A 27,462-nucleotide genomic window follows, 5' to 3' on the forward strand; every position below is an offset into this window, starting at 1 on the left:
TAAAAAGTAGTGCACTGGGGAATAAGGTGCCACTTGGAGTGCAATCACTGTTTCCAAAAGGCTATATCATAAGCATTCCAAATCAGTACTGTTTAAGCTGAATGGGACCTAATGTCAGATAGCAAGCTATCTTTATAGAATAGTTTACCATGCTGTTGTGTGTGTCAGTGGTCATGCAATGCAAATATCATAATGTAACGCCACAGTACAATAGTCTACAACAATCAATGCATTCTCCTCTGGGTCAGCTGGGATGGCTGAAATGGACTCATAGGTTGCATCCTTAATGGCACCCTAATCCTTATATAGTGCACTACTTTTGACCCAGAGCTTTATGGGTCCTGGTCAAAAGTAGTGCACTTTAAAAGGGAATAGGGTCCCATTTGGGATCCACCCAAAATCGATAATGTTTATATTCAAGATTTAAAATAATTCAAAAGTAATATTGCTTTATGTGGGGCTTCAGGCTTTGGCTTGATGCAACCTGCATTGTGTGGATCAAATTAGAACTACAAGACCAACTGACGGTTGATTTGATATCCGTACTGTATATATTAAATTATGAAATTACTTATTCAATGACATTGTCCTAACAAGTGTACTTTCACAGAAGTATATGGTGGTTAGTGTAGAAAGATCCCTAATGGCTGACGTATCTGGTGGTTAGTGTAGAAAGATCCATAATGGCTGAAGTATCTGGTGGTTAGTGTAGAAAGATCCATAATGGCTGACGTATCTGGTGGTTAGTGTAGAAAGATCCATAATGGCTGAAGTATCTGGTGACTAGTGTAGAAAGATCCATAATGGCTGAAGTATCTGGTGACTAGTGTAGAAAGATCCATAATGGCTGAAGTATCTGGTGACTAGTGTAGAAAGATCCCTAATGGCTGAAGTATCTGGTGGTTAGTGTAGAAAGATCCCTAATGGCTGAAGTATCTGGTGGTTAGTGTAGAAAGATCCATAATGGCTGACGTATCTGGTGGTTAGTGTAGAAAGATCCCTAATGGCTGAAGTATCTGGTGACTAGTGTAGAAAGATCCATAATGGCTGAAGTATCTGGTGGTTAGTGTAGAAAGATCCCTAATGGCTGAAGTATCTGGTGGTTAGTGTAGAAAGATCCATAATGGCTGAAGTATCTGGTGACTAGTGTAGAAAGATCCATAATGGCTGAAGTATCTGGTGACTAGTGTAGAAAGATCCATAATGGCTGAAGTATCTGGTGACTAGTGTAGAAAGATCCATAATGGCTGAAGTATCTGGTGACTAGTGTAGAAAGATCCATAATGGCTGAAGTATCTGGTGACTAGTGTAGAAAGATCCATAATGGCTGAAAGGATATACTCTACTTTGACTGACTTCACTTGTTTACTTTATTGTCCCCATCTGGAAAATGTGTTTGCTGTTAAATTTGTCTGAAAACAAGTCAAAGTGGCATCAAACCATTTGGTGTGGTCATATAAACTACTCCGTAATAGAGTATTTAAGAGGGACTGATGACGGGTTTATAGTCATGCAGGTCTGGGATGCTGTCGGGCGTTGTAGCATTTATTTTGGAAACACCAGAAGCTTCTATGCTTTCATTTAGAAAGCAAAAAAAAAAGTCAACAAGGGCATGACTTTGATGCATTATCTACTTCATGCATATTCATTCATCGCATCCATACCTTGGCCAATTTTATTCATCCTTGTTGCACTTTAGAAAAACAAGTGTGAACTACGCATGTAAGACAAATAGGCATCATACATTGTATAACCAGTGGGGAGAACAAGTATTTGATACATTGCCGATTTTGCAGGTTTTCCTACTTACAAAGCATGTAGAGGTCTGTAATTTTTTATCATAGGTACACTTCAACTGTGAGAGACGGAATCTAAAACAAAAATCCAGAAAATCACATTGTGTGATTTTTAAGTAATTAATTAGCATTTTATTGCATGACATAAGTATTTGATTACCTACCAACCAGTAAGAATTCAGGCTCTCACAGACCTGTTAGTTTTTCTTTAAGAAGCCCTCCTGTTCTCCACTCATTACCTGTATTAACTGCACCTGTTTGAACTCGTTACCTGTATAAAAGACACCTGTCCACACACTCAATCAAACAGACTCCAACCTCTTCACAATGGCCAAGACCAGAGAGCTGTGTAAGGACAACTGTTGGCGCAACTATTAGAAAATGGAAGAAGTTCAAGATGACGGTCAATCACCCTCTGTCTGGGGCTCCATGCAAGATCTCACCTCGTGGGGCATCAATGATCATGAGGAAGGTGAGGGATCAGCCCAGAACTACACGGCAGGACCTGGTCAATGACCTGAAGAGAGCTGGGACCACAGTCTCAAAGAAAACCATTAGTAACACACTACACCGTCATGGATTAAAATCCTGCAGCACACGCAAGGTCCCCCTGCTCAAGCCAGCGCATGTCCAGGCCCGTCTGAAGTTTGCCAATGACCATCTGGATGATCCAGAGGAGGAATGGGAGAAGGTCATCTGGTCTGATGAGACAAAAATAGAGCTTTTTGGTCTAAACTCCACTCGCCGTGTTTGGAGGAAGAAGAAGGATAAGTACAACCCCAAGAACACCATCCCAACCGTGAAGCATGGAGGTGGAAATATCATTCTTTGGGGAAGCTTTTCTGCAAAGGGGACAGGACGACTGCACCGTATTGAGGGGAGGATGGATGGGGCCATGTATCGCGAGATCTTGGCCAACAACCTCCTTCCCTCAGTAAGAGCATTGAAGATGGGTCGTGGCTGGGTCTTCCAGCATGACTACGACCCGAAACACACAGCCAGGGAAACTAAGGAGTGACTCCGTAAGAAGCATCTCAAGGTCCTGGAGTGGCCTAGCCAGTCTCCAGACCTGAACCCAATAGAAAATCTTTGGAGGGAGTTGAAAGTACTTATTGCCCAGCGACAGCCCCGAAACCTGAAGGATCTGGAGAAGGTCTGTATGGAGGAGTGGGCCAAAATCCCTGTTGCAGTGTGTGCAAACCTGGTCAAGAACTACAGGAAACATATGATCTCTGTAATTGCAAACAAAGGTTTCTGTACCAAATATTACGTTTTGCTTTTCTGATGTATTAAATACTTATGTCATGCAATAAAATACAAATTAATTACTTATAAATCATACAATGTGATTTTCTGGATTTTTGTTTTAGATTGCATCTCTCACAGTTGAAGTGTACCTATGATAAGAAAAATTACAGACCTCTACATGCTTTGTAAGTAGGAAAACCTGCAAAATCGGCAGTGTATCAAATACTTGTTCTCCCCACTGTATGTCTAATAACCAGTCTAAATGTGCTAGGATGAAACTTAAAGGGGTTCTTCAGGATTTTGTATCTACTTCCTCTGAGTCAGATGAACTCGTGTATACCATGTTTATGTCTGTGTCCACTATGAAGGAAGTTAGAGGTCGTTTCGAGAGCCAATGCTTACTGGCGTAGGTGCAATGTCTGGAAGTCTATAGGTATCTACTAGCATGGGTATCTACGAGTTCATCTGTCTCCGGAGCAGTAGATAAAAGGGCCTCATTGCCAAAATCCCAAAGTATTCCTTTAAGGATTTTGGGCACTGACCAGCCAGGCTAGTAGATCACAAATTCATGTCCAAAATCTGTGCCATGCGATATTTGAACATTTCACTGGCCTGGCTGGCTTGTTTGTCAGATTATCTACTAGCCCAGTATAAAAAGTTCTAGCCTCAGGCTAGCTTAATATCCATCCCTAAAAACATTTGAACACATCAAAGTGTATTACGGTAACATGGTTCCAATTCATTTGCTAATAAAATTATTTATAAAATTATGTTACAGCATGTACTCTACATTGGTATACAAATGCAAAGCAACTATAGCATGTCCATGCTTGTTTCCACAGCGTTCAGAGAGTTATCCATGCTATATATGTATAAATGGTCCTCTTTTTTTGATTTGACTGTAATTTTAAAAAATATATGAAAAGCATGCAACATCCAAACTTAATATATCTAAAAGAGGCATTCGCCTATATTAAAACACTAAAATAAGTATGCTATGTAAGACCAAAAAATATGCAAGATAAATAAAAACAAGCTTGTAAGTATATTTGTAGTCTCACCTAGAGTACTAACCATTGTAGCATTCACTCAGCAACCTCAGTAACTGTTAAAGATATCCTGTAAACCCACACTTAAACTTCAGTTTTCTCAAGGAGATCACACACAAATGATCTTTTAGTATGCAGTTTGTGTGAGTAGTTCCTTGTTTAGAGAGTGTTTAGAGAGTGTAGTGTAGTATTGTAGTATTGCATTATATTCAGCTGGAGCCTAATAAACCATTTATAAACAGCATGTGACGCCTAGCATTGGGGTGAGTTGCTGTCGGGAGTGTTCTGGAATCCAATGGGCTGCTTTAGCATTAGTTAGCCTAGCATGCTGATGAACAAGGCAGTTTAATAAAAAACGAGTATTAATTCAATCTTCTCGATTTCGCGGATTGGATAATGGGATAATTAGGAGTCCAGTGACACCTTCCATCCCTGGACTGAGATATACCCCTTATCCGTCACTGCAGTGAAAACATAGTGGCATAGGGCTGTTTGGACCTGTATAGTTTTTTGGGCCTTTTCCCCCCAGTATTGTCCCAGCCAGGAAGAATGAAGTCCTCACAATAACATGGGGCTTGCCTGTCCTAGCCACTCGGTAGCTCACCATATAAGATGCTTCTAGACCCTTCTTATTAATGGTATCTGTTGCTTTTATACATGTCTTACTACTCCCATGGCTTATTTTTCAAATGGCCATGTTTTGTCTCTAAATGTCTGAGTTTCATCGAGTTCTGAGATAGTACTTTTGCACATATAACACACTGTGGCTGAGGAAAGGCACTACTCCTAATTTAAGTGAACCCCAAATCAATGTAGTTCTCATCATATTTGCGCCTCTTCGATGGTCCAATGTCCCGGTCTGTTGTTCGATGCTTTCCCGGGTAAGGGGGCAGTAGCTCTTCGGCTGCATCAGATTCACAACTGTCAGTGTCCATGTTTGCTGGGCTAACAACAAATGTAGAATTACTGATGCTAGCATTGGATGTGCTCGCGGAAGCAGAACAACTTGTGTCGTTGACAGGTGCAGTACTGCTGGTAGTAGCAGTACTACCAGTAGAGCTGGTATGTGTCTCTATGGACACAGGCCTTACTTTTTTAACCATTTATCAACTTTCAAGCAAATGGATTGAGCAGCAACTATGTTTGGCTACATATGGACTGTTAGTGGAATTCCCGCAAAAAAAGTAATGGTTAATGTGATTGGATGGTAATTATTTAACTAGGCTACCTGTACTTGACATTGTGTTGTTATTTCGCTGAACACGAGATGGTTTAATTTTATTTTTGGCAGTGAAACGAGGCTACTCACACCTCACCCAAATTTATAGTCCCTTTGGAAAATATAAATGGACTGTTTGAAAATGTGAAGAAAAAAAATATACTGTATATACATTTTTTATATATGCCGACGGCATTGCCCAGTTTGGGAATACCTGACATAGATAAATACATTTATAAATATGTTTATAAAAAGTGAGTCAAACCATTAATCAACCATTAACACATGCCTTATAAGTAATCTGATGAGTTGACAATAACTGCTTTTAGTACACTGTTAGTACATTATAAATTGTTTTGAAATTGTGAACATACTATGATCAAACAGCTTATTAATTATCTTAACTCAGTAATAAATAATTAAAATTCTTAAATGCTAATTTAGAGATTACTTACTGACATTTACAAATATAGGAACAATGATTAATAAATGTAAGTAAACTGTTTAGAAATGGTTTATTAAACCTCTTGAGACTAGGGGGCAGTATTTTGATGTTTGGATGAAAAACGTACCCAAATTAAACTGCCTCAGGCCCAGAATCTAGAATATGCATATACTGTAAATGTCAGATTAGGATAGAAAACACTCTAAAGTTTCCAAAACTGTCAAAAACAACTGTCTGTGATTATAACAGAACTGATATTGCAGGCGAAAACCTGAGGAAAATCCAACCTGGAAGTGCTGTTTTTCCTGAAAGCTCTCTGTTCCATTGCCTGCCTTCGCTCCATTTAAAGGGGTATCAACCAGATTCCATTTCCCATGGCTTCCCCATGGTGTGAACAGTCTTCAGACAAAGTTTCAGGATTTTATTTTGAAAAATGAGCGAGAAAGATCACATCACGTCATTGTATGGCTGGGTGCCAGCAGCGTTTTGCATGCGCAACAGCTTGGAGCAGACATTTTCTCTCTCTCTCTCCTATTGAAGAAGCTAGTCCCGGTTGAAATATTATTGATTATATATATTGTAAAAACAACCAGAGGATTGATTATAAAAAACATTTGACATGTTTCTACGGACTTTACGGATACTATTTGGAATTTTTGTCTGCCTGGTTGTGACCGCTCGAGCCTGTGGATTTCTGAACATAACGCGCCAACCAAATGGAGGTATTTTGGGTATAAAAATAATTTTTATGGAACAAAAGGAACATTTGTGTAACTGGGAGTCTTGTGTGCAAAGATCTAAAAAAGGTAAGCGATTCATTTATTGCTTCTTTGACTTTCGTGACCAATCTACTTGGCTGCTAGCTGTTTGTAATGTTTTGTCTACTGAGAGAAATGTCCTTACATAAACGCTTGATATGCTTTCGCCGAAAAGCTTTTTTGAAATCTGACACGCCAGGTGGATTAACAACAAACTGTGTTTTGCTATTTGTGTTTTAATGAAAATGTATTGTTTTTAGTCATTTTTGTTTATACAGAAGATAGCCCTATTTGGTAAAAGACCAAGTCCATATTATGGCAAGAACAGCTCAAACAAGCAAAGAGAAATGACAGTCCACCATTACTTTAAGACATTAATGTCAATCAATCCAGAACATTTCAATTTCAAGAACTTCAAGTGCAGTCGCAAAAACCACCAAGCGCTATGATGAAACTGGCTCTCATGAGGACCGCCACAGGAAAGAAAGACCCAGAGTTACCTCTGCTGCAGAGGATAATTTCATTAGAGTTACCAGCTTCATAAATTGCAGCCCAAATAAATGCTTCACAGAGTTCAAGAAACAGACACATCTCAACATCAACTGTTCAGAGGAGACTGTGTGAATCAGGCCTTCATGGTCAAATTGCTGCAAAGAAACCACTACTATAGGACACCAATAATAAGAAGAGGCTTGCTTGGGACATTAAACTGGTAGAAATCTACCCTTTGGTCTGATGAGTCCAAATTTGAGATATTTTTGTTCCAACCGCCATGTATTTGTGAGAGGCAGAGTAGGTTAACAGATGATCTCCACATGTATTTTTCCCACTGTGAAGCATGGAGGAGGAGGTGTGATGTGCTTTGCTGGTGACACTGTCAGTGATTTACTTAGAATTCAAGGCACACTTAACCAGCATGGCTACCCCAGCATTCCATCCCATCTGGTTTGCGCTTAGTGCAACTATCATTTGTTTTTCAACAGGACAATGACCCAACACACCTCCAGGCTTTGTGTATTGTAATTGACAAAGAAGGAGAGTGATGGAGTGCTGCATCAGATGACCTGGCCTCCACAATCCCCAACCCTCAACCCAGAGATGGTTTGGGATGAGTTGGACCGCAGAGTGAAGGAAAAGCAGCCAACAAGTGCTCCGAATATGTGGGAACTCATTCCAGTTGAAGTTGGTTGAGAGAATGCCAAGAGTGTGCAAAGCTGTCATCAAGGCAAAGGATGGCTACTTTGAAGAATCTAAAATCCAAAATATAGTTTGATTTGTTAAACACTTTTTTGGTTACTAGATGATTCCATATGTGTTATTTCATAGTTTTGATGTCTTCACTTTTATTATACAATGTAGAAAATAGTAAAATATAGAAAAACCCTTGAATGAGTAGTTTGACTGGTATTGTATAAGGCTCAGATATTACTGTTTCAGGGGAGATCTCTGCACAGCAAGTTATTTGTCAATTAGGCTATTCTTAGATCATTTTTTACGTTGTCACAATAACTGTTTAATACATTTAAATGTAAGTAATTTAGCAGATGCTCTTATCCAGAGCGACTAATAGTAGGGAATGCATACATTTTCAAACTTTTCCGTAGAGGGGAATCCCAGCTTTCCTACGGTGCAGATGTATTTAGGCTATCTATAGTGCCGGTGGAAAGGCGACAACTACATTAATGCTTAGTTAGCTATAATTAAATGGCGACAAAGCTGCTACAAGTTATGTTTTGATTTGACCATCTAGTTAGACTGTTGTCTGTCATTATTTTATACCGGCTGTTGAAATGTCGCGCTCTCTCTCCTTGGGCAACAGCCCACTCACACTGGCACTCATGCAGCACCACAGACATGCACTGAAGGGTCTTTCAGATAATGGCTGATATGTAATTTTTTAATTGATTGATCATATTTAAAAGTGTGCTTTCATGATGTACATTAACAACAATTATGAAACTAATTTCCATGACCTTAGAAACCTTAATTTGACAACTTGGAACTGCGCATCATGCCATTCAGGCTAGGACATTTTCAATCTGCACAAGTCTACTGTCACAGATTCACTGACTAGCGGCAAATAAACTTGAACAAAGTGGAATCAGAAAAATTAATGCCCACTCTCCCTTGCTATTATTCAATGCAGATCCGGCCTTCATTCCACTTTGATCAAACTTTTTTGCCTTGGTGTGGGAATCTGGGCCGGCAACATGCTATTTTGTTTTATAGAGGAGCCGGTATGCAATTCCCCAAAAATTAGAAGTGCCGGTACAGTGCTCCGGACAGCTCTGGCCCAAGTCAAGCACTGGCTGTCATCATCGACTTAAGGCACTTCGGTAGCCATTTTGATTTCTATGTTATAGAGCCATTGATGTCGATCAGTGAGAAGAAACCGGATAGGACACTTGACAACAGTTAAGACAGTTCACAGGCAATACTCGACAAACATGGATACGTCCCAAATGGCTCCCTATTCCCTGAACCCTAAAAGCAACAATCTTTTTTCTTTTTTTTCCCCCAAATTGGTACTGATTTAAAAGAGACACTAACTGTCAAGCAGTAACACTTTTATATTTTATTAACCTTTTGTACCATAAATGAAATGTCCATTAGGGCTCTGGTCAAAATTAGTGTACTATATAGAGAATAGGGTACCATTTGGGATGTATCCATCTTCAGAGGGGTACATACTTCTGTTTGTCCCGCGAGTCCCTGCTCTTGGTGCGGTTGGTACGGTTGGTGGCAGTGAGAGAATGGACGGAGGAGCTCTTTTTGCTGGAAGAATGGGAGGAGTGGGAGCTGTGGGAGAGGCTGGCCCTGGACTGACCCGCATTGTGGTCAAACTGCATCAGGCAGAAGATCAGGTCTGATGGCACCAACTCAAAACCATATGGCGGATTGGTTATCACATACCTAAAGAGGAAAGAGCCAGTGAAGAGTCATCAATACAGATGATCTACTATTGATTTATCCCAAAAAATTATCAACCAGATGCCAAAGCTGGTTGAAATGGCGTAATTACAAACATATTACAACGGTTGAAATCTAGTTGTAATGATGTCGTTGCAACCAGTTTTGCCTTCTGGGTAGTGGACATTCTGCCAACAATAATTTAAGCTACAACATACTCACCGTTTAGTGCATTGACTTGTATGACTTTGTGTGTTTAAATGTGCATCTCTTAATCGATAAATTCCGAAGCACAGCATGTTGTATGTTTTTAAAGCTTTACAAAACAAGTCACCGTAGCAACCACCATCCTGTAAGGCAGAGAAGCAGAAGATTTCATAAGGAGTTTTGATATTTCACACACGTTTGTCAAATGATACAGATCTCAATAAAACAATCAGATAAAAATACAGAGATTTCTTAATGTGAATGAAAGGTGTATTTACATATGAACATAGTATATCTCCCTCAAAACGAATTTCATTATAAACATGTCCATTGTTTGCATGGTACAGCATTTGCTATGATAGGGGTCACAGGCCTGGATATATCATATCACCCAGCCATCTCCACATGCCTTGTTCTCCCCTACTGGCCTCGATGAGCAAACAGTCCCGAAGGACTTCTCTCTACTGGAAGCCGAGGTGACAAAACACAACCAGTCACTTACTCCCAAGTCAGCGAAAGGCCCGTCGTACAAGGCTAGCTGTGCCACACGACACCTGTCCCGGTTAGCGAGGGTCTGCGGCGTGCTGTAGCCTCCTCGTAATGCGTTCTCCTCCGCCAACAGACCCTCCAGCTCTGGAGTGGCCCCCCCTGTTACCAGCGTCCGGATCAGGGTGAGGATATTATCATTGAAGTATGTCTGAAAGGATGAAGAAGAAGGAGAAAGAGAGAGAGAGGGAGTATCCTTAAGCAAAGCAAACCCAGTCAAAGTCACAGCTGAATCCACACAAAGTGCCATGCAGCCTGAAGAGACAGTGCTATCTAACCCTGGCCTGTCTCTTCACGTCGCCCTGCACCCAGACTGAACAAACAGGATATTCCAATTACTGCAGGTTACACTCTCTCTCACTCCTCTCCTTTCACGTCCATCAGACAGAGCTACAGTGACTTGTTCCTACACATTCATGCTGTTGAAGTACTCTTAGGAGTGGTAAGATCGGGAACGAAAGGTTTAGCCGGATAGAGAAGAGACGACAGTAGAGTAGCAGTGGTGGGGTAATAAATATGTAACAACCTCCTGTTAGTCAGTTACACCAATGTAGACTAGAGAACATGTTCAGGCCTTTTGATATCTCTGTCCCTTATCCCTAATATCATGCACATCTTGGTTACTACTTTGTTCCCCATTAGTGAGCCTGTACTGTGATGTCTGCCGCTTTCTAACGCTGTAGACTATAGAGGCTACAGCTGTCTCTCTGTCTGTCTGTCCTTGTTTGTTCTACACAGGAACATGTCCCCTGGCTGGGCCGCTGTCAGGGCTCCAGAGCAGAATGATGGACGAGGCCAATCTATTAAGTAGCATGACCTTTGTCTACAGTGAATCGCACTTGAAGGCAGCTTCTCAGTCAAAGTGAAAGGTAGACAGATGAAGCCATCATACCAGGTAAAGTGCCAGGCTTTCGTGTCTGTCTTCCGGGAGCTTTTTAAACACTGGGACATAAAATGCAATTGTACCAATGGGATTCCACTAAGACCTTGCTTGATATGATGATGTCTGTATAGATACCTTTTAGATAAAAACATATATAGTTACACCTTCCTAACCAATATTTTCATTGCGCATTTAGGTTATGAAATGTCTAAACCACAAGCACTTTGCGTTATCAACTGTGGTCTGAACCCGGGTCTCTGGCGAGCCCACTGAGCTAAAGCCTAGCCAATCGCTCAGGGGAGCCAACACAAGCCTTCAGGTCTGGGTTTTGTGTCTTACCGCACTCATCAGGGAATCCAGCACACTGACTGCGAAGGCCGTCCCACAGGCAAAGGGCTGAGTGAGGTACAATTCTGTGTCAGGGTCATCATCATCATCCTGGTCCAGGAACTGAACATTGGAGTCATTCACTGGTGGAGAAAGACATACAAATATGAACTTATTGATGTGTATGCTACTACAGTATCATGGTATGAAACACATGCTGTTGACTTTGCCAGTAACATGCCGACTAGACCGGCCAGGTTGCTTGCATGGGCATTGCAACACATACATGTTATTCACTAATTTCATCCAAACTGCTCGTGCATCAATGGGCAGTTTGGATGCGCTGATGCGCCGTAAGTCCCGCCTTTCTCATCTACTCATTGGTTTTCCCAATGGTGATTGAAAGATGAATGTGGAGAGATTAATCCTCGACCAACCTGTGCCCCCGCACAATGACTCTGTACCGGTACCCCCTGTATATAGCATCGCTACTGTTATTTTACTGCTGCTCTTTAACTATTTTTTACTTATCTATTTTTTTTTTTTTACTTAACACTTATTTTTCTTAAAACTGCAATGTTGGTTAAGGGCTTGTAAGTAAGCATTTCACTGTAAGGTGAAAGTACCTGTTGTACTCAGCGCATTTGACAAATACAATTTGATTTGATTTAATCAAAGAAAACTAACAAAAAACTAACTAGGTCTCCCCTTTACCTGTGAAATAATTGTCAAAGTAGAGATTCAAAATCATGTGTTAACTCAAAATGGGTAAAAATTCTACAGAGATCCAAAAAATAGGACCATTATGGAATTCAGGGAAAATAACAACCCAAAGTTTATCTCCCAGGACAAAGTAGCTAGCAACAACAAGCTAGCTAAATGTCCATGAATGTTTCATGTGTGTTTTGACCAGTCTCCAAATTAATAGAGTTGGTTCACAGTTGTTTTTGATATTTTAACTTCATAAACGCGTCTGGTGGGGAGAGACAAAATCGACATGACCACAATGGCGGACGCGCGCATGGGGCCGGTTTGGTCAAGGTGTAGGCTGCTGAATATACAATACAGTATAACTCAATTTGATCAAAAGCTCAACCATATGGAGTAAAGCATTATCATGCATACTATATACTTTTACATACAGACTAAATGTGCAACTTAATCTAAGACATGGTTCACATCCAACAGTGACTATGAAGCATCACATATTCAGTGATAGAACGTACACAATGCCTGATAGCACAGAGGGATTGCTTTAAACAGTCAATGGCAGGGGATATGGATTGTTATGAGTTTAGTATTTCAAAAGTATACATTCAAATCATTGTTGTACTTGGAGAAGATCTTAATCTTTACAGGCATCCTTGAAACCAAACATACACTGAGTGTACAAAACATTAGGTACACCTTCCTAATATTGAGTTGCAACCCCTTTTGCCCTCAGAACAGACTCAATTATTTGGGGCATATACAAGGTGTCTCTACAAGGTGTCGAAAGCGTTCCACAGGCATGCTGGCCCATGTGACTCCAATGCTTGCCACAGTTGTGTCAAGTTGGCTGGATATCCTTTGGGTGGTGGACCATTCTTGATACACACAGGAAACTGTTGAGTGTGAAAGACCCAGTACCGTTGCAGATCTTGACATACTCAAACCAGTGCACCTGGCACCTTCTACCATACACCGTTCAAAGGCACTTAAATATTTTTTTTCTTGTCGATTCAACCTCTGAATGTCACACAAACACAATCCATGTCTCAATTGTCCCAAGGCTTAAAAATCCTTCTTTAACTTTTTATTGCAGTGGGCTAAATCAGGGTCAAAAAAATTATTGGTAGTCTTAAACAAAATGGATTAAATAAAATAAAAAATCCTCTTGACTCTACACACAATACCCCATAAAGACAAAGTGAAAACAGGCTTTAAAAAATGTTTGCAAAAAAACAACCTTATTTACATAAGTATGCAGATCTTTTGCTTTGACTCGAAATTGAGCTCAGGTGCATCCTGTTTCCATTGATCATCCTTGAGATGTTTCTACAACTTGATTGGAGTCCACCTGTGGTAAATTCAGTTTATTGGACATGATGGAACATCATGGAAAGGAACACACCTGTCTATATAAGGTTCCACAGTTGACAGTGCATGTCAGAGCAGAAACCGAGCCATGAGGTCGAAGGAATTGTCCGTAGAGCTCGGAGACAGGATTGTGTCGAGGCACAGATCTGGGGAAGGGTACCAAAAAATGTCTGCAGCAATGAAGGTCCACAAGAACAAAGTGGCCTCCATCATTCTTAAATGGAAGAAGTTTGGAACCACCAAGACTCTTCCTAGAGCTGGCCGTCCGGCCAAACTGAGCAATCGGGGGAGAAGGGCCTTCGTCATGGAGGTGACCAAGAACCTGGTGGTCACTCTGACCGAGCACTAGAGTTCCTCTGTGGGGATGGGAGAACCTTCCAGAAGGACAACCATCTCTGCAGCACGCCCCCAATGTACATTACAGAAGACTGAAATATAACAAAACCGTTTGACATAGAAACACTGGATTTTTGGTGTAAAAATCAATAAATGTTTATTAATTATGAAAAATAGTAATAACATTCCACCCATGATGCCACTAGGTGGCGCTTTGGTGATTTGACTGCAAGAAAGGTTTATCCTGTCTCCTCCCCTTCATCTACACTGTGGATTTAACAAATTACATCATAGCTTTCACCTGGTCATGGAAAAAGCAGGTGTTCCTAATATTTTGTAAACTCAGTGTATATTGAATCTGTGAGTATGGTCTCTGGTTGGATTTGGGGTCAGCTCTTACAACCCATATCCAGGCCATTCATGCACTCATGGCTTTATGCATATTTAAAGCCTCAAGCTCTGAAATTCAACGCAAACAATCCTCAAGAGATTAAATATATAGTATTAACAACACGGATAAGATATAGTTTTGTCTTGTAAATATAGCTAATAGTTCCAGCTATATCTACACTGAACAAAAATATAAACGCAGCATACAACAATATCATTGATTTTACTGAGTTACAGTTCATATGAGGTTATCAGTCAATTTAAATTCATTCATTTGGACCTAATATATGGATTTCATGACTTGGAATACAGATATGCATCTGTTGGTCACAGATACCTTTAAAAAAATGGGCCTCAGGATTTCTGCACTGTATTTTTGTGCATTCAAATTGCCATCCATGAAATACAATTGGGTTCGTTGTCTGTAGCATATGCCTGCCCATACCATAACCCCACCGCTACCATGGGGCACTTTGTTCACAATGTGGACATCAGCAAACTGCTTCAAACTGATGCCATAAACGTGGTCTGCAGTTGTGAGGCCGGATGGAAGTACTGCCAATTCTCTAAAACGACGTTGGAGGCAGCTTATGGTAGATAAATGAACATTCAATTCTCTAGCAACAGCTCTGGTGGACATTCCCGCAGTCAGCATGACAATTGCATGCTCCCTCAAAACTTGAGACATATGTGGCACTGTGTTGTGTCAAAACTACACATTTTTGAGAGGCCTTTTATTGTCCCCAGTACAAGGTGCACCTGAGTAATGATCATGCTGTTTAATCAGGTTCTTGATATGCCACACCTGTCAGGTGGATGGATTATCTTGGCAAAGAAAAAATGCTCACTGACAGGGATGCAAACAAATTTGTGCACAACATTTGAAAGAAATAAGCTTTTTGTGCCTATGGAACATTTCTGGGATCTTTTATTTCAAGTCATGAAACATGCGACCAACATTTACCATGCTGCGTTTATATTTTTGTTCAGGGTATTCATTTAAAAAGTCTTGTTACATACTTTTCACTGCCCAAAACTATGTCCATTTTTTTTAAACATGCCTTTGACCACAAAAAGCACAAGGCTTTTAAAAAAGAAAGTATTGATGTTGAGTTTTGTTTCAGAAGTGTTACTTCTATCAGACACTTCCAGCTGGGTGCGAAAATAAACGTCAGTCAGATTTGACGTGTCAGATGAAAGGAAGGAGGTCATTGGCCAGAGGATATGATCTATGAAGAACTACGATGCTACTTTGGAAACAGCCACAAGGACTTGTATTGGGATGAAAGGTCCTTGTGATTCTCAGAAAAGAGAAAGAAAAGAACAGACGCATGAAGAAAGGAAGAAAAAATAGGCCAACACAGTCAATTGCAACAAAAGAACCCAGAGTAACATAGTACAATGTGCTCAAAGTGATACCATGGGAATGAACGAGACTAGGGCTACGTCCCAAATGTCACCTTGTTCCCTACATAGTCCACTACTTTTGACCAAGGCACAGGGCCCTGGTCAAAAGTAATGCACTACATAAGTAATAGTGTGCCATTTGGGAAGAAACCACAGCCTCTTGGGCCAGGCAGCACGAGAAATCAAAAGGCAGCTTGATGGAGGACGAGGAGGAGGCGGCTGTAGAGCAACACTGAGGCAGTAGCTTCTTACCCAGCTCTGTTATTATTTGTATGTTGATCCCACTGCTTTTATCCTGACTGAATGAAACCACAGGCAGGACTTTGCCTGCTGTTTTTGATAATGGTGCTACAGACAAGTGTTAGGGAGAAATAGTTACGTGATGAAGCATGTTCAAGAGGTTATTAAGATTAGATGAATGTATTAGTCACGAATGGTTAAAAACATGAAAATCATCTTCAGAAGGTTAGAGAGCAGCAATTGACTGAGGAATTATGTTCTGTTTGGTTTTGGTTGGTTGTCATCGTCAAAACCTGAAACATTCTTACTATAGATTAGAAAATGTTTCATATTCTCAATGAGGCAATTCACTTTGGTGCTTTTTCGTCAATCATTAATAAAAAATGTTAATATAATTACATGAACATTTCCTTATCACACATTTCACCCTCCTAAAAGAGTTTGTCAAAGTGACATTTCATTCATACCTGCTGACATACCTAGTTCAGTGATGATGGGGATGTTGGCTCCTGTTGTGATGGAAGCCTGTCGGACCAACCCCCCATGAAGTGGACTGTTTTCAGGAGAGGACCTGTCCATGCCTGGAGGAGTGAAACCTGCATGGAAAGATATATAGACGTTAATGACTGCCTACGACATATATTTAAAGGCTCTATAAATGCGTACATTGTGGGTTACTACAAAACACATTCTTGCTATGTGGCACTGTTGTTCTGCCCCTGAGCAAGGCATTTAACCCCATTGTTCCACGAAACCGATGGCGTGGATGTGGATTAAGGCAGCCCTCCGCACCTCTCTGATTCAGCGGGGTTGGACTAAATGCGTAAAAAAACATTTTGGTTGAATGCATTCATCTGCGCAACTAACTAGGTATCCCCCTTTCCCTTTACTTATCTATTATCTGAGGAAGGTATATCAGTAGAAAGGAACAAATCATTATTTATTTATAATACATTTATATATGTTTTAGCCATTCTTTGTCACATTCAAATAATTTGTAGTAAGACAATATTACACAATGTTGAGTGCAATATTCTTGAGGTCCCTCCATCCATCCCTAAAACATAACAAATGTTACATGTGGCCCATTTTGTTTCCATTAATGCCACGAAATAATAAAACAAGTGATGTGAGATTGACTTGACATCTCTTGCTTTCCTCAAACTGACAAGTAAACACATTAATTCAGTGATGCTGTATGCATTATACATGGTCCTTGTTTTGACATCTGTGTCTTGCTGCTGACTACGGCAAACCGTTAGGTCATACAAGTATTAGAGACACAACCAAAGGGCACAGAAATTTATTTTCAGGACAAGAGGTCTCATTTACATGACATTCAATGCCAGGGAGTGGCAGGTCATTATTGAAGACCATCTCACTCCACTGCCACTTCTCACAAGAGAATTGTTTGATATAATATCGATAAATTATCTGCTAGAAAATAATATATAAAAATGGTCAGATTGATTACATATGAATAATAATAATAATTATTATTCATTTGCATTTAATCTACAAACAAATACACATTTAATTGACTTTGCATTCTCAAGTAAAGCATTATGCCAAGATAATGCCAGAGAATCACCAATTACATTATGAAGAAACCAACCAGTAGCTAACTAGTCATTGAAGAACATGAATTACCAGGCTTTCCTGTCAAACACACCAGGTCAGGGATATTCGTCGAGCCAGGGCCTGTCTCCTCTGGGCAGAGCACTGAACTATGATAGGCCAACTCCTTCCCCTTGCTTACCTTGGGAGTTAGCCTGCAAGACCCCGATGCTGTCGTCAAACTGCATGGACTTGATGTTGAGTGACGCCAGGATGCATTCCTTGTCCTGCAGTGACGCGTCGTCAATATTGTTCTGATTGGCCGACAGGATGACACACATGTCACAGAGGTTGATATTGACAGCCCTCAGATCGGCCCGGCTTAATGGTGTGCCCTGTGAAATATGAATATAAGATGAACAAACATTGTTATTCCATAATAATAGTAGAGATGTGATGGTGTGCCCTGTGACAGGAGAGGGATACAAAGGTGAAAAAGTTATTCTATACACTGTAAAACATTTCCTGTAATTTTTACAGTAAATTACTGGCAGCACAGTCATTTGTTACAATGTAGTTGAACAAAGCCAAAATGTAAAGGTATATACAGCTATATAACATTAAACAAAGTGTGAATGGTCACGTCATATCGCTGAGTCTCCGTTTCAGTTATTTAACTCAATTAACTCATATTCCTTTGGTCTTTCTTCTGGAGGAAAACAAACTGACATCAATTTTCAAAATGTGATTTAGCTCTACTCACAGGTAAGATGGAGACTTTGGGGAAGTTGTGAAGGGTCTCCCATTCCCTCTTCAGATACTCCAGGGAACCCACAAACACGATGGGTTTCAGCTCGTGGTAGTGGAAGTTGCTAGCTCTCAGAGGCATCACAAGGTTCCTTAGGCCCACCAAAGCAGACTTCGCGTCTCCAAATATACAGACGACCACGTGGCCGCTTAGGACAGTCATGGCAGCTTCACTTCTGGTCTGAGACAGGGAAAAAAATCCAGTGACATAATATAATACAAGCCTTATAAAAGGACATTAGAAAGGCTCTTATTTATAACAAGTAATAAAGCATTATACCTGCAGGCTGCAAATTACTAACCAATGCCAGTTATTCTGAACAAAGTGTCCCTTGAAATTATTATTCGTCTACTGACTGTAATATAGTATCTATTAGATTGTAATTTGCCATTTCTAATACAGCATATTGGTATAATAAATGTCCTATACACAGGACCCCCCCATGGAGCAAATGGCATGCCAACCACCTCATTACAATGTGTTTAACTGCCCTTTTGTGACACAACACGTCTGTGGCGGGAGAGGACCGTGTCACCAGCTGCGTTCCAAATAACATCCTATTCCCTTTATAGTTGACTACTTTTGACCAGGACCCACAGAAAACCCATAGATCTCAGGTCAAAAGTAGTGCACTATATAGGAAATAGGGTGCCATTTGGGACACAAGCACTGATGAATGACCCCCTCAGCGGGAGGGAGTATGGAGACGCGTGAGGGAGTGAGGTACCCACCAAGATGACCTTCTCGATGTCTTTGGACTGGCACCAGTGGAACATCCCTGTGGAGTCGTACTTCTTCACGTTCATGTCCATGTTCTCAATCTGTTCATTCCCCGGCATGAGGAGAGGGTCATGCCTAATCAAACAAAAGAAGGAGGGAGGGAGGAGAGAAGAGGGAGGAGAGAAATGGAAGGATAAGAGATAGACCTGCAGGGAGGATTGGAAGCTTGTCGTCGTTGTGTCGTTTTAAAATGTAATGAACTGGCGCGTAGTCGGCAGCCGCTGATCAATATTTGAACATCAAGATGAAAGGCAATAAATTGTTCAGCATTATTTACATGCGGTCGTATAACCTGAAAGTTGGCGAGACAAATCTATCTGGTTTATATTTCAGCTAATGTCAAAGGGGAATTATGTTTTTAATAAAAAATGGAAAGCTGAAATGTCTTGAGTCAACAAGGGTTCAACCCATTTGTTATGGCAAGCCTAAAATTACTAGTTCAGGAGTAAACATTTGCTTAACAAGTCACATAATAAATTGTATGGACTCACTCTGTGTGGAATAAAAGTGTTTAACATGATTTTTGAATGACTACCTCATCCCTGTACTCAACACATCTGTCGAGTAGTGCATTTCAAACACAGATTCAACCACAAAGAGCAGGGAGGTTTTCTAATGCACCTATTCGTAGATGGGTAAAAACAAAAAACACAGACATTGAATATTTTTTGGAGCATGGTACAGATCTTAAATTGTATTGTTTATTACATATTAGGGTACCTGAGGATTGATTAGAAATGTTGTTTGACGTGTTTGGACGAAGTTCATTGCTAACTTTTGGGATTCATTTGCATGCATTTTGAACGAGGGAAACTGGTGGATACTGAGCCAAGCGCACCAACTAAACTGACTTTTTTGGGATATAAAGAAGGACTTTATCGAACAAAAGGACCATTCGTTATATAGCTGGAACACTTGGGATTGCAAACTGAGGAAGATCTTCAAAGGTAAGTGATTTGTTTTATCACTATTTCTGACTTTCGTACCGCCTCTTGTTTGGAAAATGTTTGTAATGCTTTTGTATGCGGGGCGCTGTCCTCAGATAATCGCATGGTATGCTTTCGCCGTAAAGCCATTTTGAAATCTGAAATCTGGATTAACAAGAAGTTAAGCTTTTAAATGACGTAAGACACTTGTATTTTCATGAATGTTTAATATTACAAATTAATATTGCGCTCTGCAATTTCACCGGATGTTGGCCAGGTGGGACGCAAGCACAAAGAGGTTTTTAAACAGTTGAATGGCTGTGATAGGAAAAAACTGGGGATGGATCAAAAACACGCATCCTGTTTGCAATAAGGCACCAAAGTAAAATATGTGTCAAAGAAATTCACTTTCTGTCCTGAATACAAAGTGTTATGTTTGGGGCAAATACAACACATCACTGAGTACCATTCCACATATTTTCAAGCTTGGTGGTGGCTGCATCATGTTATGGGTATGCTTGTCATCAGCAAGGACTTGGGAGTTTTTTTGTTTAATAAAAGACTCACAGCTGTAAACGCTGTCAAAGGGGATTCTAACATGTATTGACTCAGGAGTGTGTGTCACGTTGTTCGTAATAATGATGGTCGGACCAAGGCGCAGCATACATAGAGTTCCACATATTTTATTAGAGAGTGAAACTTAGAAGAAGAAAAAAACAATAAAGAATAAACTAACCTTGACGACAATGCGGTGCTAACAGGCAACTTAACATAAACAATATCCCATAACCCACAGGTGGAAAAAATGCTATTTAAGAATGATCCCCAAATAGAGACAACGGTAACCAGCTGCCTCTAATTGGGAATCATACAAATCACCAACATAGAAAATCAAACCTAGGACCCCACATAGAAAATATAAACTAGAACAAAAACCCCTAGTCACGCCCTGATCTACTCTACCATAGAAAATACAGGTGACAGTGTGAATACTTATGTAAATTAGATATTTCTTTAGTTCATTTTCAATAATGTGTAAACATTCTAAAAACACATTTTAACTTTGTCATTATAGGCCATTATATGTAGATGGGTGAGGGAAAAAATGTTTCATCCATTTTGAATTCAGGCTTTAACACAACAAAATGTGGAATAAGTCAAGGGCTATGAATACTTTGTGAGGGCACTGTATTGTGTCACAAATGGCACCCTAGTCCCTATATACTGTAGTGAACTACTTTTGACCAGAGTACTATGGGCCTTGGTCAAAAGCAGTGCACTATATAGGGAAAGGGTGCCTTTGGTTCGCACCTTCTTTCACTATTGTTAAGTGTCCTGCACTCAATATAGCACTTTACCTCCTTCAGGTTTTCACATAAGCCATCAGCAGGACTGGCCATAAAATTCCAGTTTCCATCCTCAAAACCCACTCATCAATATGATATTAAAAACCTTTTAGAGGATCAGCAAACAAATCACTTTTACTCAAAGTCGAAGTCAAAGCTTTTTTTATTCTTATTTTTTTCCACTCTTTTTTTCTGCTTATTCCTGTCAGAAGTGATCAGTGGAGACGCCAACAAACTGCAGGGTCATCAGAGTGAGTGACATCAAATGTGAGGAGGAAGAAGGAAGGAGATGGCAGCAATACACTGCTTCTGGATGCCTCACAAATTGCACCCTACTCCCTATGTAGTGCACTACTACCTTTGACCAAGGCCCAAGAGGCTCTGGACAAATGGGCCTTGGTCAAAAGTTGTGCAATACGAAGGGAATAGGGTGCAATTTGGGACAAACCCTCTGACTGGCATGAGCATGGACAACCAATTACGGCTTCCTTACAGCATACAGCTTCTGACGCTGCACTCCTCACGGTAAAGCTTTAACAGACCACACTTTAAATATTTCAGCAATTTGCCCAATCATATTTGCTTTCCAAACTGAAGACCATTAATGTTTTAGCATCTGAGCGGTGTGTGTGTCAGGACCGAACAAACCAATTTCTAGTGAGTGCGGTTATGAGCATCTGAGCTTGATGGTATCCTACGCTGACCACTAAACGTTCTCCAAACAAGCGTACCTGCGGTTGTACTGTGCATGCATTGACGCTAAAACAGATATGATCTATACAGTCCGTTTGAAAACAGTTATAATATTCAGGTTGTGGAGACAAGTTGGGGGGGAAGGCCAAACGGTAGTATGAGGGTTAAAGCACATTTTATATGGGATTAATAATTGTGTTTTAGGATATAACGCCTTATCATTAAGTGCTACAGGCATAGAAAAATAAGCATGCCTGTTACCATGTTAATCTATGAAAATAAAACTACTTTTAGTTCCATACATTGTACCTAGCTTTTGTTACAACATGGATTAGTCAAATACATTTGCCTGAAGATAATACCCTCTGAAATATGCACATACTCTGTCTTCATCCTTTTAAATACTTTATATATTTTATCAGTTAAAAGCACTGTATCTTTGATCTGTATGGACATTAGAAGAATGCCACCCTAAGTAAGGTTTTAAGTATGCATGATGGTGTCAACTGAAAGTACAATCCCTCAGGCTCCATCAGACAGGAGACCCAAAATGTCTGCCTGTGGGGGTTTAACCCAAGGCTAAAGCCTTAATGTTCCTCTCCCTCAGGAAAGTAGATGGATAACGCTGGCAAATGTCTACTTTAAAGCAGCAATCAGCAGTTGAACCAATAACAAAGCAAACTCCCGTCTCTGTTTTGGTAAAAAGCTGAGGGATGGAGCTAGAGAAATGTAACCACTCTAAAATTCATGGACAGAGCTATGGATGCAAGGAAAGACCATCCATAATATCAAAATTATACTTTGAACAATATTTTGAGGATATATAGTGTTTATTTAAATGTACATTGTTTACAAACATTGGCGTAAAACAAGCTTATATTTTGGGTTGTGATGGAGTGTGACAACTAAGCTCATGAGGCATTTATTTTATTATAATCTTCAAGAATCAGTGTATATCATTAATTTACAAGTCCAAAAATGGATGAAGCAACTGCAGATTGCCCCTTTAAAATGCTTTCTACTTCTCAAACTGAAATCTGTCAGGAGAACTCAATTCAAAACGACAATTCAAAAAGACCCAGATTTGTACGTGAAAGACACAAAGGTTGTGTTTAAACAGGGTTAGTGGAAGAAAAATCGTGGTTGTTTTATTGTAGTGCACGACCCACACTTAAATATGTGAAGAAACACTATACAGTACCAGTAAACAGTTAGGACACACCCACTCATTCAAGGGTTTTTCTTTATTTAAACCATTTTATACATTGAAGAATAATAGCGAAGACATAAACTATGAAATAACACTTATGGAATCATGTAGTAACCAAAAAAGTGTTCTTCAAAGTAGCCAGCCTTTGCCTTGATGACAGCTTTGCACACTCTTGACATTCTCTCAACCAGCTCCATGAGATAGTCACCTAGAATGCATTTCACTTAACAGGTGTGCCTTGTTAAAAGTTAATTTGTGGAATTTCTTTCCTTCTTAATGCATTTGAGCCAATCAGTTGTGTTGTGACAAGGTAGGGGTGGTATACAGAAGTTAGCTCTATTTGGTCCATATTATGGCAAGAACAGCTCAAATAAACAAAGACAAATGACAGTCCATCATTACTTTAAGACATGAAGGTCAGTTAATCCGGAAAATTTCAAGAACTTCAAGTGCAGTCACAAAAACCATCAAGTGCTATGATGAAACTGGATCTCATGAGGACTGCCACAGGAAAGGAAGACCCAGAGATACCTCTGCTGCAGAGAATAAGTTCATTAGAGTTATCAGCCTAGGGCCTCCCGAGTGGTGCAGTGGTCTAAGGCCACTAGAGATCCTGGTTCCAGTCCAGGCAGGCTCTGTCGAAGCCGGCCACGACCGGGAGACCCAATTTTGTCCATTCGCGCACTAGCGACTCCTGTGGTGGGCCGGGTGCAGTGCGCGCTAACACGGTCACCAGGTGAATGGTGTTCCCTTCAACACGGTGGCGCGGCTGGCTTCCGGGTTAAGCGGGCATTGTGTCAAGAAGCAGTGCGTCTTGGCTGGGTTGTGTTTCGGAGGAAACACAGCTCTCGACATTCGCCTCACCTGAGTCCGTACAGGACTTTCAGTGATGGGACAAGACTGTAACTACCAATTGGATACCAAGAAATTGGGGAGAGAAAGAGGTAAAAAAAGAAATATATAAAGAGTTAACAGCCTCAGAAATTGAAGCCCAAATGAATGCTTCACAGAGCTCAAGTAACAGACACATCTCAACAACAACTGTTCAGAGGAGACTGCGTGAATCAGGCCTTCCTGGTCGAATTGCAAAGAAGAAACAACTCATAAAGGACACCAATAATAAGAAGAGACCTGCTTGGGCCAAGAAACACGAGCAATGGACATTAGACCGGTGGAAATCTGTCAAAATTTTGGATTTTTGGTTCCAACCGCCGTGTATTTATAATTCAAGGCACACTTAACCAGCATGGCTACCAAAGGATTCTGCAGTGATACGCCATCCCATCTGGTTTGCGTTTAGTGGGATTATCATTTGTTTTTCAACATGACAATGACCCAACACACCTCCAGGCTGTGTAAGGGCTATTTGACCAAGAAGGATAGTGATGGAGTGCTGCATCCGACCTCAGACCAATTGAGATGGTTTGGGATGAGTTGGACTGCAGGATGAAGGAAAAGCAGCCAACAAGTGCTCAGCATATGTGGGAACTCCTTCAAGACTGAAAAGCATTCCAGGTGAAGGTAGTTGAGAGAATGCCAAGAGTGTGCAAAGCTATCATCAAGGCAAAGGGTGGCTACTTTGAAGAATCAGAGTGGCGCAGCGGTCTAAGGCACTGCATCTCAGTGTAAGAGGTGTCAGTACAGTGAGGACCAACTCCATATTAATGTCAATATTAATGTCAAGAATTTTGGAATGAGATGTTCGACGATCAGGTGTCCACATACTTTTGGTCATGTAGTGTATGTTGAACAGATCATTTTAAGAGAATAACATTTATGAAATATGCCAAGTTCTCACAATGGCTGATCATCAGAAACAACCACTTCTATTAGCAATTGGTTATCTCAATTTGTTTTATAATTTATTCTCAGTAGTTGCCTACATGTGGATATACCTCTTGTTCAAAGTATAAACCATTAGCTCCTTCATATGTACATTTTGGCTGGGCTGATCTAACATTATCAATTTACCTTATACATTTTTTTATTTTACCAGGCAGGTCAATTAAGAACAAATTCTTATTTACAATGACGACCTGACTTGCATGTTGTGTTTTTAATAATCTGTAGGAAGTTGAAAGGAAGACCAGAACAGGTGCTAATAAGAGTGTAAGCATTTAGTGCTTTTACACCCAGCTAAATATTTAATTACGAGCTGCATGTTTCACCACTCACTCAGTGGAGGCCTGTCACTTCAATCTCCACTCCCCCGCCATGACTGGTGATTGAGGCAGAGACTGTCTGCCAAGATAGCTATCTCTCACAGTCTCACAGGCACACTGTGTGCGTTCCAAATGGAACTCTATTCCCTATATATAGTGCGTTACTTTTGACCAGGGCCCATGAGGCTCTGATCATTAGTAGTGCACTATGTAGGGAATAAGGTGCCATTTGGGAAGCAAACACTGCCAACCATGACGTCCTGGCTGCCTGTCACTAGCCTACACCGCCACTCACCTCAGCCGCGATGTACCCAACATGACATGGGTGTCACGGTGCAGACGGGTATAAGCAAATGCTTTGTGACTTTCCACAATTAGATGTGTCTCATGGCCCATCAAGAGGTATGGAAATGGTGTTAATTTCAGCGAGGAGGAAATCGTCAAGGAGGATAGTGGAAGAGGAGGTGAGGTGTGACTTGTTACCTCAGTGACATGTCACATTCTCTCTCTGCCATCATCAGGAGATGACTATATCACCATGACTGCGTCCCAAATGGCACCATATTCCCTACATAGTGTGTTACTTTTGACCAAAATGAAGGGTACTTTGTACTTAGAAAATAGGGTTCCATTTGAGATGCATCCTATATCTCCTAGTATCTCCACAGCTGATTGCTTTCATCAACACATACTGTAGGCTATGGGTTAAATTATTTACACTGTGTAGATTTAGCAGAGTCAAAATCTTTATGAATGCCATAGGTTTCAGATCCACCCGTGAACCAAGAAAAGTTTGGGGTGGTTTTATTTTTACATTCTAATTAGTAATATTTCTTCTGCCTAGCTTGTAAGCCTATCACAGTGATGGATTAATTTAGATTCACATTCAACATGAAAGATAATACATCAGTAGCATATAAAATCAATGAATTCTAGAGCATAGGAGTTGACAGCTCAACTGAGAAGAAACTCTGCTAGAAGCTGGGCATTTTATTTGTGTCAAATTTCCTCTTCCAGCATTCCCTTTAGTAAGAGTAATGTAGCTACAGCAGCTCCTAGCTGTGGGTGAACACTCTGTCCCGCTCCACTCCAGCAGGCAATGAAAGCAGGCGATGGCTTTGAAAATGCTCCCCCCATCATACAAACTGACAAAGGCATGCTTTTCAAAAACCCACAGCCAATCTGTTGATCATTACTTATTTACAGAGGCCGTGGGGCCCCCAGGTCCTGTAGAAAACACATTTGATATAGTATACATAACCAGATGGGTTTTTTTCTCCGCTTGTAGAAATAAAGTATCCCTGAGGCTAACCCAAACAATCCCCTCCTCTCCACAGCGCATACAGCCAGGCGATGCACCATGTAGCTCTTAAGTAGTTCATATATGAAAGATCAGATCTACCTGTATATCCAGCAGTAGTAACATGACCAACAGAGGAGGAGGATACGATAGGATAAACGTCAACGTCCCCGAAGGGGGAAATTGGCTTAGACACACAGTGCTGCTGTATACAAAATAAACACTGTACATTACACACTTTGATGTGAGTCTGGTGCGTTAGCGTCCATTTAGCTAAGGGCTATAACATGAAAAGGCCTTAGTCTGAGTAACATTACAGATCACCAGGTCTTCAACTACCTTCCCAGGAGCCAGGGAAACCTCCTAAAGTGGCACTGTAAAGCTCTGACACCACTTTGAAGCAAATCAAAAGAGGGCAAATGCCTGCTAAGAAAAATGTCCAGTCAAACAGATCAAAAAAAGCATGTGTAAATGATGTGACAAACAGGGACACTCCTTAGTTTTCTGCACAAAGGTCATTTCCTCATGTAAGAGGGTGAACAAATGTTTGTGGGTAACTGTAAAGTGTAGTACTATTTTAACTTGCTCGGAAGTACCTTCAATTCAACTTACTTTTACACAAGTATATAGAGTAGTAATATAAAGTAGAATTACATCATGTTTTATACAGAGAGGTTTGGAGTTGTTCCATACACTGCTGTGTGACTTCTCTCTGACCTGGTCCATCTATTACCTTTCCTCTTTAATGATAAGGATTCTTCTATTCCCTCTAATGGGAATATGTGTTCATGTGCTCATGTGTTGAATAACAGTCCCTATCACCCGTCAAAATCAATAAAC

The 27,462-nt window shown here is 40.5% G+C and overlaps 1 protein-coding gene across 8 annotated transcripts in view; it reads right to left on the reverse strand.

Annotated features, from left to right (window-relative positions):
* The window catches only part of LOC100301649 (calcium-activated potassium channel subunit alpha-1a), a 208,215-nt gene that overhangs the window by 3,892 nt on the left and 176,861 nt on the right, over window positions 1-27,462 (reverse strand). For 6 of the 8 annotated variants that reach the window (XM_090217363.1, XM_021581139.3, XM_090217362.1 and 3 more), the window contains 8 exons: window positions 18,937-19,060; window positions 18,161-18,385; window positions 17,600-17,792; window positions 16,320-16,436; window positions 11,401-11,531; window positions 10,135-10,329; window positions 9,648-9,775; window positions 9,207-9,428 (listed from right to left, as the gene is read on the reverse strand). In XM_090217363.1, coding sequence (XP_090073489.1) covers window positions 9,207-9,428; window positions 9,648-9,775; window positions 10,135-10,329; window positions 11,401-11,531; window positions 16,320-16,436; window positions 17,600-17,792; window positions 18,161-18,385; window positions 18,937-19,060 — 1,335 coding nt within the window. Of the gene's footprint in view, window positions 1-1,664; window positions 1,694-9,206; window positions 9,429-9,647; window positions 9,776-10,134; window positions 10,330-11,400; window positions 11,532-15,852; window positions 15,931-16,319; window positions 16,437-17,599; window positions 17,793-18,160; window positions 18,386-18,936; window positions 19,061-27,462 lie in introns of all 8 variants that reach the window. The other 2 variants (XM_090217368.1, XM_021581136.3) reach the window with 2 other exon arrangements.

This window comes from Oncorhynchus mykiss, chromosome 23 (genome assembly GCF_057628025.1).
Source record: "Oncorhynchus mykiss isolate SJ-2025 chromosome 23, ASM5762802v1, whole genome shotgun sequence".
NCBI classification, from domain to species: domain Eukaryota; kingdom Metazoa; phylum Chordata; class Actinopteri; order Salmoniformes; family Salmonidae; genus Oncorhynchus; species Oncorhynchus mykiss.